General features: G+C 43.8%; 1 protein-coding gene across 1 annotated transcript in view; it reads left to right on the forward strand.

Annotated features, from left to right (window-relative positions):
- Positions 1-13,527, forward strand: part of NUP188 (nucleoporin 188) — a 54,265-nt gene that overhangs the window by 29,870 nt on the left and 10,868 nt on the right. Inside the window, exons 12-26 of the mRNA XM_042963404.1 lie at positions 391-480; positions 3,027-3,092; positions 4,055-4,174; positions 4,668-4,794; positions 5,782-5,934; positions 6,109-6,235; positions 6,444-6,531; positions 6,625-6,701; positions 7,278-7,392; positions 9,025-9,145; positions 9,275-9,341; positions 10,034-10,162; positions 10,487-10,626; positions 11,437-11,543; positions 13,208-13,414. Coding sequence (XP_042819338.1) covers positions 391-480; positions 3,027-3,092; positions 4,055-4,174; positions 4,668-4,794; positions 5,782-5,934; positions 6,109-6,235; positions 6,444-6,531; positions 6,625-6,701; positions 7,278-7,392; positions 9,025-9,145; positions 9,275-9,341; positions 10,034-10,162; positions 10,487-10,626; positions 11,437-11,543; positions 13,208-13,414 — 1,734 coding nt within the window. The remainder of the gene's footprint in view (positions 1-390; positions 481-3,026; positions 3,093-4,054; positions 4,175-4,667; positions 4,795-5,781; positions 5,935-6,108; positions 6,236-6,443; positions 6,532-6,624; positions 6,702-7,277; positions 7,393-9,024; positions 9,146-9,274; positions 9,342-10,033; positions 10,163-10,486; positions 10,627-11,436; positions 11,544-13,207; positions 13,415-13,527) is intronic.

The raw sequence follows: 13,527 nt of genomic DNA on the forward strand, positions 1-13,527 counted from the left end.
TAACAGGAAACCTCGGCCGGCAGGCACCACTGGTTGGCATTGGTTCGTTTATCTTGGTGATAGTTCAGCCTGCTGCATTCATACCAGCGCATAGAGACCCTTTATCCTCTTTTCTAGACTGGGTGTGGTTTTCTTCCCCACGAAACTGATCATTTTGAGAATGGTTCCTTTCCGATTGTATTCTTGGCTGTGTTGTAATATTTATGGTTCCTGCTTTTTCATTTCTCCCCCTCGCCTTCCTGATCTTGGGACTAAATCAGAAGAATTATAAAGCCTTGGATTCTCTTCTGTTTGTTTATAGAGACCTGATTAATGTGCTAGGATTATGCCGAAGCTGGGGGGGGAAGACTTGTTATTCAGAATTGTTCACTGACTCCTTTGCCATCGCAGTGTACCACCAGCACCGCGTGCATGTGTGTGTATGGACTGCTCTCTTTCGTTCTCACCTCGCTGGAGCTGCACACACTGGGCAACCAGCAGGTTAGTACCTGGTTCTTGTGGGACTTTCTGGCATTGCAGTCATGTCCCTGAGATACGCCTTTGGAGCTGATACAGCACACACCCACATACCTCTGGTGTTCATTTGTTTATTGCTGTTTTCTTCGCATTTATTGTATTATATGTGATACATATGAACGATAGAAAAATCAGAAGGTGCTGATAAAAGGAAAAAAGTATAATCCCACCACACAGGACAACTTCTGTTAGTATTATGATGCGTTCTCTTCTAAACATTTTCTGCATATATATGTTAAAAATGTAACCATTTGTCTCTAAAACTGGAATCACAACGTACATACTGCTTTGTAATCTCATTTTGGAATGGTGCATCAGTCCCAAACATCTGTGGGTGCTAATAAAATATTCTTCTACAATATTTTTAAAACCTGAAACATTTCAGGGGCACCTGGGTGGCTCAGTCAGTTGAGCGTCCGACTTCGGCTCAGGTCACGATCTCATGGTTTGTGAGTTCGAGCCCCGTGTCGGGCTCTGTGCTGACAGCTCAGAGCCTGGAGCCTGCTTCCGATTCTGTGTCTCTCTCTCTGCCCCTCCACCACTCGTGCTCTGTCTCTCTCAAAAACTAAATAAACATTAAAAAAAACAAAACCCTGAAACATTTCAAACTTCAGACTCCCAAACAATCTTATTACCAGCTTCCAAATTATCAGCTCACAGCAGATCTTGGTGCTCTTTCCTTCCTTGATTATTTTGAAGCACATCCCTGACATAGTTTCATCTATGAATTTTCGATGAACCAGAAGAGGAGTTAGTAAAACTTTACAACCAGTACCATAACTAACAAGCTGTATCTTTAAAAAAAAATTTTTTTTAAACATTTATTTATTTTTGAAAGACAGAGAGAGACAGAGAATGAGCAGGACAGGAACAGAGAGAGAGAGGGAGACGCAGAATCCGAAGCAGGCTCCAGGCTCCAGGCTCCGAGCTGTCAGCACAGAGCCCGAAGCAGGGCTCGAATCCACAAACCGTGAGATCATGACCTGAGCTGAAGTCGGACGCTTAACCGACTGAGCCACCCAGGTGCCCCTGTATCTTTAAATATCAAGTCAGAATTTAAATGTCTAGTTAACTTGTAAATGTCATAAATTTGTTATAAGTTTGTGTGTTTGGATCAGAATCTAAATAAATAAGGTCCACATGTTATGGGTTGATAACTCTGTCAAGTTTTAGTCACCTGTGGTTTGCACTGTAGTGGGCCCAAGCCACATCATTGTCTAGATAATGATGGTCTAGATCCGTTAGTTCCTTAGGAGTTACAAAATGGCACTATTCTATCTTATTTATTGGTTGGAACATTGCTATAAAAAATTTGTTTCACGATATATGCAAATATTAAGTTGTTATGTTGTACACCTAAAACTAATGTAATATGTCAGTTATACCTCAAATAATTTTTGTTCTCGCTACTATCCGATACTCTGGTATAGAGTACTGTGCTTGCTTGTTTTCCTATATTTACTAATTTTCCCTACCATCCTGTAAAGGTGGCTAATGAGGTTTTTAAGTTTTTATATGTCATGGTGAACTCATGGGTATAAATGTGTTAGCTTTGTTTTAATCTAATGCTGTTACTATTCTTAGGCTCAAATTACCCACCTTTGGCCAGTAAGAACTCTTTCAGAAGAGCCCCTCTATCTGTCCTGCACTGCTCTTATGTATTTTGATAGCTCTGTTGCTTTCTGGTATGACACACTGTTGTAGGATTATCTTACAAGATTCTCACCCCAGACCTGGAATCCGCCATTTCTCTAAGGAAGCCTGGTTCCTTTCAGTGGAAAGTGCTGTTTGAGGAGTTCTTTATAACTAAGTGTTTGTATTCATTTTTTTAATGACTTGTTTTGGAAATTGAAGGAATTGGTGAAGTTGCAGAAACTGAAAATTTACTATCATTAGAAGAGAAATTGGTGTTCATTGGAGGACTCCATTTCCAAAGTTCCAGGGGCATAGCATGAGCTTTGCATCCTTTGCCAAAATTCTGGTCCCATGTGGACCTCAGTGTACGTAGTGGGAGGACCGGTATTAACATACCAAGGATGTGAGAGTCCTAGCACTTGGGTTTTTTAAAGAAATCATTCTCAGTGTGTGCCAGGCTCTGTGCTAGGTGCTGAGGGTTAAAAACTTGAAGAGCCGCTCTTGCCCTCTAGGAGAACAGTTCAGCCTAGCCTAGTTGCACCTTACCTTTACTAGCACCTTAATGTTTACAGTTTACGGTCCGCTTCTGTACACACTGTCCTCTTCCGTCCACAGAGCGGTGCTGTGAGGCAGATAATACCGTCGCCGTTTTATAGCTAAAGATTTTGAAGTTCAGAGAGGTTCACTTGGCTAACACCATACAACAGCCATAATGTACACCCTAGATGGGGTGTAATGTTTTTAAACCCACAGTTCTTTCTGACCTAGTATGTGGAAATATTGTTGACGTTTTGATTTGAACAGAGATACAGTAAAAGAGATATGACTGCGTCAGCTACGGAAACTAAGCTGTTTTCTTCCCCGTCCCCCAACAGGATGTGATTGACACAGCATGTGAAGTCCTGGCAGATCCTTCTCTTCCAGAACTATTCTGGGGAACAGTAAGTGTGTCAGAGGGAATTATGCTATAAGATATTCTAGTAGCAAAACAATTGATCAAGCACTTAGTTTGTGATAGGTCTCATATTAAGCGTTTATGTCATTTTGTATTTACTTTTTACGAAAATCTATAAAGTAGATAGAATTATAATCACCATTTTGCATATGAGGAAAGGTGATGCTTAGAGATATGAAGTGACTTGCCTAAGGTTACACAGCTAGATGAACAGCCAGCCTCAGGAAGCAGTTCTGGCTGACTTCAGTCTGTAGTCTGTGTTATTAACCAGCATGTTCTGTATCCTACCCACCAAGTCTTTTTTCACATTGTTAGTCTCAGGCACCAGTAGTGCTGTAAGTCTTGAACATGCGTCTGAGTTGTCAGAATATTGTTAACAAGTTAGATAAGAATTTGGTCAGAGAGAACAACTTCTCACCAGTACATAGGCTTAGAATTAACACCAGTCCGAAGCCCTAGGGGTCCAGCTGATGAATAAATCTGTTCTCTCTTGTACTGTGGCCTGACTGATATGCCTCTAGGTCTTATCCTCTTCTTCCTGAGTCACTGTCGTCTCGAACAGTGTTCCTGGGAGAGGGTGGCCTGAAACAATATTTAGATTAAGGATCTGTTACTTGTGTGTAGTGGCCAAATGCTAACATGTTGTTGGCTGCTTTTCACATTATTCAAAACATCTCCTGCAATGGCGGATAGCATTGTCTTCCTGTTGGGAGGATGGCCAGGAAAAGGTCACTGGAGGCAGTGGTATTCTCTTTTCAGGTCCTGATAAATCTGATGTTGAAAGCCTTTCTCAGTGAAATTCTGGAAATCTTCAATTGTTCGGGAGGGGTTGTGTCTGCCCGGAGGAAAGGACTGTTTTTAGATTTTCTTATGATCGCTAGGCAGTTCGGAGATGTGTTAATTCACGGATGGTGTTGAAGGTCAGTGACCTCTCTTCTTCCACCACAGGAGCCAACCTCTGGGCTCGGGATCATTCTGGACAGTGTATGTGGGATGTTTCCCCATCTCCTCTCCCCACTCCTGCAGTTGCTACGAGCCCTCGTATCAGGAAAGTCCACTGCCAAAAAGGTAGGTTGTTCAGTTAGATGCTTGATTTCAGACTGTGGGAGAGGTTTTGGGGGATGCCACTGCCATGGCAAGAATTAGTCTGAAGTTGAACGAACAGTGCCAGAGATAGTGCTTAAGTTCTCTTAAATTAAGTACCTATTGCAGACACTGAGTGAGACACAGTATAAAGTCCCTTACTGTCTCATCGGAAGAGGGTAACAATAGATACAAGGAAGAAATAGCTGATACAGCCATACGGTAAATGTCATTTGAGTAGTAAAGACCTACTGTTGAGAGCCAGCAGTCTGTGGAGTGAGGGGCCTTGAGCTAAGTGTTAAAGGGTGCTGAGCGTTGGCAAGGAGCATAGAGGCAATTCTAAGAAGAGTCACGGTGGCAGGTTTGTGAGAAGTTTGAGAGTCAGACACAGTCTGACCGAAAGAGCAGAACAGATGTGGGACCCCTTGCATGTCCCCGAGGTAAGCGTGCGGCTGGATTTTTTTCTGTGTGTTGGCAGGTGTATAGTTTCTTGGATAAGATGTCTTTCTACAATGAACTTTACAAGCACAAGCCCCATGATGTGATCTCCCACGAAGATGGAACTCTCTGGCGGAGGCAAACGTCCAAACTCCTTTACCCTCTTGGTAAGATGGAGACCCTCCCTGGCTCAGTAGCCACCTCTCCTCAGCTTCTGTTTAGACCTCAGCACTGCTGTTTGAGCCATTTCATGCTCGTTGCCTTTAAAGCAGCTCCTCTCCACTGTGCTCGTTGAGGAATTATTAGTCTATTTCTCACTTTTTTATATCATTAGATTGACCTGAGCCGAAATCAAGAGTCAGATGCCCAACTGACTGAGCCACCCAGGCACCCCAGATTATTTTATTTAAAAAATAATGGGTGTTCATTGTAAAGAGAAACAGCATAGACAGACACTTTACAAAGTTCATCTGTTCAGACTTGTCCGTCAGATAGTCAGTGTTAAGAGCTGGTATGTGTCCCTGTGCACACCGTACACTCTCTTAGATTGATTCTGCAACTCATTTTTCTTATATGTGGATCTGACTCGTTCTCTTTTAGTAACTACAGAATTATTCTAGATATCCATAATTTTGTATCTTTTTCCTTCTAAAGGACATGTAGGCTATGTTGGGTTTTGGTCACTACAAACAATGCTCCTTTGGGTACTTGTACTTTATATACTGGTATTTTTATTTTTAGTACATAGAGTCCTCAAACCGGGGTTGTCTGATAAAAGGGTATATACGAGAATAATTTTGTGGGGTAGAAGGGTATATTACAATAACAATTTTAAATGGGTAAAAGGGTATATATACAGTAACAATTTGAAATACGTGTCAGCAACAGATGAAATAGATCAACAAAATGTGTTATATATTTACAGTGTGATATTATTCAGCCTTGAAAAGAAAGGGAATTCTGACACATGTGCTATACGTGGGTGACCCCAGCATAGCAGTGTTAGCTAGTGGGACGAGAGTCTGTCCATTTCTGTGTGATTAAATGTTGTTTGTCCATTTCTGTGTGATTAAATGTTGTTGTCTGATGTAGGAGTCACTTTTTCCTATTGTATCGCTGGATATTAGACTAATTTCTCTTCCTCTCTTCCGTAGGGGGTCAGACCAACCTTCGCATACCTCAGGGCACAGTAGGCCAGGTAGTGCTGGACGACAGGGCTTACCTGGTACGCTGGGAGTACTCTTACAGTAGCTGGACCCTCTTTACCTGCGAGATTGAAATGCTGTTGCATGTTGTTTCCACTGCAGGTGAGGTCAGCTTGGGGGGACATGACTGTGGGGAAGAAAAACAGACATGCTTAGAATTGGGGGACAGAGAATCTCAGGATAAAACTCAGAACCGTCCAGACTGGGATCCGTGTAGTGTTTATCTGGGAGACTGTTCAGTAATCTTAAAGGAATTGTTGCTCTCTTTCCCCTCAGATGTGATCCAGCACTGCCAGCGGGTCAGACCCATCATTGATCTGGTCCATAAGGTCATCAGCACAGATCTGTCCATAGCAGACTGTCTCTTGCCCATCACATCCCGTATCTACATGCTGCTACAGCGGTAAGCATCAGCTCACACACACCCCAGGTTAAAGTCCGCATCTGTGCCTCTGTGGGAAGCCCTGGTGTGATACTATCCCCAGCTGAGGGTTTTCCTATTTTTCCATCCCTACTGAGAGGAGAGACTTGGGCAGAGAGAGCTGGAAAATATCTGTGATGGAACACATTGTATTCATTTCACTGAGTAGAGTACACTATTCTCCAACTAGGCTAACGACAGTAATCTCTCCACCGGTGGATGTCATTGCTTCTTGTGTCAATTGCTTGACTGTTTTGGCTGCCCGGAACCCTGCAAAGGTGAGACACACCAAGTCTTCAAAATAGCCAAAAAATGTTGCACTTGGTGTATACCTGAAGACACATGGACATTGAGCTCTTTTCCCTTCTCAGGTCTGGACTGATCTTCGTCACACAGGCTTTTTACCATTCGTGGCCCACCAGGTCTCCAGCATGAGTCAGATGATTAGGTGAGCCAGGTCTTGGGTTGGGTAGAGCATATTCCCCGGGAGTACCATATACATTTTGGGTCCAGGCTAGCTACATTACTTTTAAAGAAGCTTCCCTATGCAGAATTGCTCATCCAGCAGCAACCACCTTAGGTACATGGGAATTAATTTTCCAGGTTGGAGAATACAGAGCTGTCTGGATCCAGAGACGTGGCTTCCCTTTCCTCAGCTGTAGTCACTCTATACTTTTCCTTGTTTCATGGCTTTTTGAACTTGCGTGGTAGGACAATTATTTATACATAGGCTCCATTTTCCTACTTGAGCATTTGCTCCTTGCCTTCTCTTGCTTATTAGACAACGATGTTTTCCTGATGTTTATTTGATTTTTTGAATTTTAAAGCTCTTGAGGTTGTACATTAATAAAGTACTCTCTTGGTGTTCATCTTGGGTATAAAATAGCCTAGATTTGCTTCATTCTTTTGAGAGCTTTCCTGTGTTAGGTCCAAGCTATCTAGATAATAAGAATGCTCTGTGATAAGTTTCTTGAAACCTTGAGATTGCCCCGTCCTGATTCACTCTGCCTCTGTTTTTCCCCAGTGCGGAGGGGATGAATGCTGGAGGGTACGGAAACCTCTTGATGAATAGTGAGCAGCCCCAGGGCGAGTACGGGGTCACTGTTGCCTTTCTACGCTTGATCACCACTCTTGTCAAGGTAAACGCTGGTCAGATGGAAATATCTGAAATAGTTTCTCTTCTACCGTAGTCATTGTCTTTGGGCACAGCAGTTGTCCTGACGTTATAGCGTTAACAGTTTTTGTGTATTGAATATTTACTATGTGCCAGATTCCATAGCAGGTACTTTATCTGTGTTAATTAATTAATTAATTAAAAATTTAAAGTTTGTTTATTTTGAGAGAGAGAGAGAGAGAGAGCGAGCAAGTACATTGGGATAGGGGCAGAGAGAGGGAGAGAGAGAGAATCCCTTCCCAAGCAGGTTCCGCACTGTCAACGCAGAGCCCCATGTGGGGCTCGAAATCACAAACTATGAAACATGACTTGAGCCGAAATCAAGAGTTGGAAGCTTAACTGACTTAGCCATGCAGGCGCCCCTGTGTTAATTTATTTAATATTCAGAGGCAGGATGGTATGATGTGGTTACTGTCAAGCTATTTTCATCGTAGCCCAGGGCAATACATATGTTTTATATTTAGGCCCAGTATCCGTGTGTGTGTACGTGTGTGTATGTACGTACTTCTGAAGCAAAGTTTCACAATTCAGCACTTCTCTGACAACACAAAAGGCACTCTGGTATTTTCTAATAAGCTGATTTCACAATCCACTAATGGATTACAACTCAGTTTGAAAAATACTGTTGTAGGGGCGCCTGGGTGGCTCAGTCGGTTAAGCCTCCGACTTCAGCTCAGGTCATGATCTCACGGGTCCGTGAGTTCGAGCCCCGCGTCGGGCTCTGGGCTGATGGCTCAGAGCCTGGAGCCTGCTTCCGATTCTGTGTCTCCCTCTCTCTCTGACCCTCCCCCGTTCATGCTCTGTCTCTCTCTGTCTCAAAAATAAATAAACGTTAAAAAAAATTAAAAAAAAAAAAAAAGAAAAATACTGTTGTAGCATAGATTTTGGAGTCAGACAAAATTAGGTGTACATGTCAGGTTGACCACTTACTAACTGTGTTGGGCTTGGGCAAACATGGAATTTCTTAGAACCTTTGTAAAAAAGGAGTAATAACATGGTCTCTACTCCTTGGAGTTGTTGAGAGGGCCACACATGAGAAGCACTCGGCCTACTTTTCTGCCTGCGAGAATCAATGAATGAATGCTTGAAAAGGTAGAAACAGTCCAGAGATAGGGCTATAGCTATAGATATTTATACGTAAGTAAAGAATTCCCATTTTTAAGGTGAGGAAGCTGAATATTAGGACAAAGAATTGTGAGTATGAGAGCTCCTTTCCGGTGTCCCAGAGATAAGGTAGAGGTTAGGCGAATGAATGGCATCATGATAGTGAAATCAGCACTCCCCATTGCTAACAGTCCTACGTCCTTCATGTTCATGGTTGGTACCTCCCTCTGCCAGATTTAACCTTCTTCTGTCTCCTTCACGTAGGTGCCTTCTGTGACATTGAGACATTGTCTTTTTAGTCCTTTTTCTCTATTTCAAAGAAATCCACAGCTTGGACCCAGTTGAACTAGAGTGTTCTGATTTTTTTTTTTTCTCTTACTGACAGCCAGGGTTTGCCTAGATTTCCTTTGGACCTGTAGTTGTAGAGTTAAATCTCTGATAGCTGAATGACTTCCTTAAATGGTTTAAGTCCTCACAGCATGGTTTCTCATAGGGGCAGCTTGGGAGTACCCAGAGCCAAGGGCTGGCGCCCTGTGTCATGTTTGTGCTGAAGGAGATGCTTCCTGGCTACCACAAGTGGCGCTACAACACCCATGGTGTGAGGGAACAGATTGGTAAGGGACGCGCGCGCGCAGGGAAGGCCTGAGCCACTCCTGGCTCCCTGGAGATCTTATCTTTCCCTTTGTTGGGAGGAGGGTCATCACACAAGGCCACTTCATTCCTGTGTCTTTTCCGGAGTCCAGGTTGCCTGATCCTGGAGTTGATTCATGCAATACTGAACCTGTGCCATGAGGCAGACCTGCACAGCAGGTATGAGGGGGTGATTGCTTGAACCCGGTGCTCTTGGACGCTGCCGCTCCCCAAGGGAAGACACGGGCGGGCTTCTGCTCATTGTTTCAGAAAACTCAGCTGGGTTGAACCCAGAGCTCAGTACTCTGGAGGTTCTCATTTGCTCTCCACTGGACTGTATCCTTTCTCCCTGTGAGTCGAGAAGAGCAAATGAAATGGGGATGAGATTGTTCCCAATGACACACACACATACATATACACAAATTATTTTTTATGATCTTTACAAAAGTTACACATGTTCGTTAGGAAAATAGTGAAAATGCCCTTCCTAAACCTGTTTCCAGAGATGACTAGGAAGTTCGTGTGTATTCTACTAGGTGTTTTCCTTTGCTTGTACTAACTGCTCCATAATTTTATTTCCATGCCACTTCATACAGATCTGTCTTGTTTTAGTGGTACCATGCGTTCCATTGTATGAATTAATCATGACTCAATTCAGTAGATATATCCATTAATCGTTGGGACATTTAGATAGCTTCTCTGGGTTGTTTTTAAGATCAAGTCTACTTAAGGAAAGTGATCAGAGTGTGTTCATCTGACACGGAGCTGATCTGTATCACTGATGTCCAGTTGGTTAGGTTTGGATAGTGCCCTTCTCTCGCAGTAATAAACTTGACAGCTCCCTGGTAACTCAGAACATGTCTGTCTTGCAGTCACAGCCCCAGCCTGCAGTCTCTCTGCATCTGCAGCCTGGCCTACACAGAAGCGGGACAGACAGTCATCAATATCATGGGCATCGGTGTGGACACCATCGACATGGTGATGGCTGCTCAGCCCCGCAGGTGGGGCTCCCTCTCCCCTTCCCCGTTTATCTTAGTGTGCCTGCATGTCCTGAGAACTCCAGTGTGAGTTAACGTGTGGTAGCTTTTTAAAGACAGCCTTATTTCCCCTAGGATGTAGCCTGTATGTAATCTAGTGGCTGCTACGTAGACTGGCACATAGCAAAGGGAGTTGATTGCTCCTCCTCTCTCCTAGTTTGGACTGGGGCCTCTAACAGAAGCTGTTGAACTCTGGGATTATTGTTGGAATCTAATTCATGAGAGCACATATGTTGCGAATGAAGTCATGTTGTCTGAATCAACTTTGGTTTCCATTTGGCACCCTAGTGATGGGGCAGAGGGCCAGGGGCAGGGCCAGCTGCTGATCAAGACAGTGAAACTGGCATTCTCCGTCACCAACAATGTTATTCGGCTGAAACCTCCTTCTAATGTGGTGTCCCCCCTGGAACAGGCTCTCACACAGCATGGTATGTATTGCTCTTGCGAACAGCAGTGCTTCTGCCCACAAGTACGTACTTCAGGCTGTGTTGTTAGAGGCCAGCAGTATTTTCTGACTAATTCCTGGAGGGAGTTTGGGAATGATCACCAGTCCCCATCCCGGACTTAGAAGCGAGAGGGCTGGAATGTCCTTCATTTCTGCCTCCTGTTGATGACGGGGTAATAGTTAAGAACCCGTGTTCAAAGTCAGACTGCCTTGGCTCATATTTTGGCTTTAATCTGCTATGTTACCTTGGGCACATTATTGAACAACTCTGCCTCGGGATAATAGTAATACCTTCCTTACACAATTACGACGGAGGTAAGATTACTACGTGTAAATCATGGAGGGAAGTTCTTGGTACCTGTTAAGTATTAACTGTTTTATTCTTTGACCTTACACTACTCATTTAATACCTTTGGGACCCTGTTTCCTCATTTTCAAGTAGGTGTTTAGATAATGCCTAAGACCTCCTCTTAACTATCATTTTGAGATTTTGACGATTCTTGCATTTCAATGTGACGTCTTTTTCTAACCTGTTTGTTAAGAGACTGTTTTGTTTTGTTTTCCAAAATGTCTCTCTTTCTGCTCTTAATGAATTGGATTGGGCTGTTTACCTGCATATCCCCTTGGCTACCGAAAAAAGAGAATGGTATGGCCACCTGGATTCGCTCTGGCTCTCCCAAGTACTTGAGGGTAGTAAATTCCCTCACGTGCGTGAGCCTTTTTGAATAGCAGCCTCTCTTAGGAGCTTGAATCAGGCACATTGGTGTCTCAGCTGTTTCCTGTACTTCTTCAGGTGCCCATGGGAACAACCTCATTGCTGTTCTTGCCAAATACATCTACCACAAACATGATCCGGCTTTGCCACGTCTTGCCATCCAGCTGTTGAAACGTCTGGCCACGGTAGGATCCCGCTTAATCAGCCAAAGCCCCAGAAAACTGACTTTGTGCATGAGACCACCCCTGCCTTATCTCAGGAGAAACAGCTAGCTTGGACTTAGTCCTGACTTTTACAGTGACCCAGCCATGTACACACCACACAAATTGTGTTGCTGTCCACACCACACCTAAATTGTGGTTTGTGAGAGTTTTTTTTTTTTTTTCCTGATTACAAAAGACATGCATTCTCATTTTTACATATTTAAACGTTACAGGTAAATGTAGCATAGAAAGTTAAGGTCCACTCTGATCCCTTCGTTCCAAGACTCCCTATGAGCAGATTGGTATGCATTGTTCCACATTTCTTTTTATCTGTGCTTTTGTACTGAAGGATGTTTGCTGTGCTCTTCCGTTCTTTACAAAAGTAGAATTGCACCGTCCATACTGTTTTGTGACTGGCTTTTTTCACTGAACCACAGATCTTACAGTCTTTCCATGTGGGCACATTTGGCCTACTTTATTGTCTTTAATGCTTGCACGATGAGCCACAGAATGGATGTATCCTGATTTATTTGGGCTATTTTTTTTTTTTTTTTTTTTTGTCTTTCACTATTACAAGCAGTGCTGCAGTGAATGAACATTATTGTCCATAGAACGCCATGAACTTTTGTTTTCAATTCCTGAATATTAGTTACTAGTGAACATTTTAATTTTTGTAGACATTTCTAAATTGGCCTCTATAAAGGATTGTATTTAAAAAAATGTTAAAAAGGGGGTGGGATGCCTGGGTGGCTCAGTTAAGTGTCTGACTTCAGCTCAGGTCATGATCTCACAGTTCGTGAATTCGAGCCCCACGTCGGGCTCTGTGCTGACAGCTCAGAGCCTGGATTCAGTTTCTGTGTCTCCCTCTCTCTCTACCCTTCCCCTGCTTGCACTCTGTTTCTCTCTCTCAAAAATGAATAAACATTAAAAAAAAATTTTTTTTAATTAAAGGATTGTAGCAGTTTATATTCCCCCCTTTTCCCTAATTTTTTTTCTAAACACTTGTTTTTGAGAGAGACAGAGCACAAGTGGGGCAGGGGCAGAGAGAGCGGGAGACACAGAATTTGAAGCAGGCCCCAGGCTCCGAGCTGTCAGCACAGAGCCTGACAAGGGGCTCGAAATCACGGACCAGACAGCGAGATCATGACCTGAGCTGATGTCGGACGGTTAACTGACTGAGCCACCCAGGCGCACCCCCCCTCTCTGCTTTTTTTTAATGTAATCTCTACCCCCATCATGTGGCTTGAATTCATGATCCCGAGATTAGGAGTGGACACTCTACCAACTGAGCCAGCCAGGTGCCCCGACAGTTTATACTCCTAACACCAAGTCTTAACATCCTTGCCAGAGTGGCCCTGTCAGTCTTTTAATCTTTGCTAATCTAATAGGCAAACCAGTATTACCTCATTTTTTACTTCGCATTTATCGTTATTATTGTGTATCTTTTATGTTGATTACCATTTCTTTTGTGAATCACTGGGCACTTTGTACCATGGTTTGAAGCAATGTCCCTTTTAACCCACTGCCACATATTTGGATGTTCCCCTTTGTGCCCATTTTCTGAGAGTTCTCTGGCACCCTTCTGCAGGAGCTCGTTGAGGTTTTTCTGGAAGTAGAGCTCTAAGTCTGTGTTTGGTCTCCACCAGGTGGCCCCAATGTCAGTGTACGCCTGCCTGGGCAACGATGCGGCTGCCATTCGAGATGCCTTCCTGACCCGCCTGCAGAGCAAGATTGAGGACATGCGCATCAAAGTCATGATTCTGGAGTTCCTCACGGTTGCAGTAGAGACTCAGCCAGGCCTCATTGAACTGTTTCTGAATCTGGAGGTGAAGGATGGCAGCGATGGCTCCAAGGTGAGCCCGCACCTGGGATGAAGCTGGGGGGCGGCCCCTTGGGAGGTGGGTGTAGGCCCCACGGGTGCGCTTGCTGGCAGTGGCCAGGGCCTGAACTCTCTCGCCCCTCTTGC

The sequence above is a fragment of the Panthera tigris genome, chromosome D4, assembly GCF_018350195.1.
Source record: "Panthera tigris isolate Pti1 chromosome D4, P.tigris_Pti1_mat1.1, whole genome shotgun sequence".
NCBI classification, from domain to species: domain Eukaryota; kingdom Metazoa; phylum Chordata; class Mammalia; order Carnivora; family Felidae; genus Panthera; species Panthera tigris.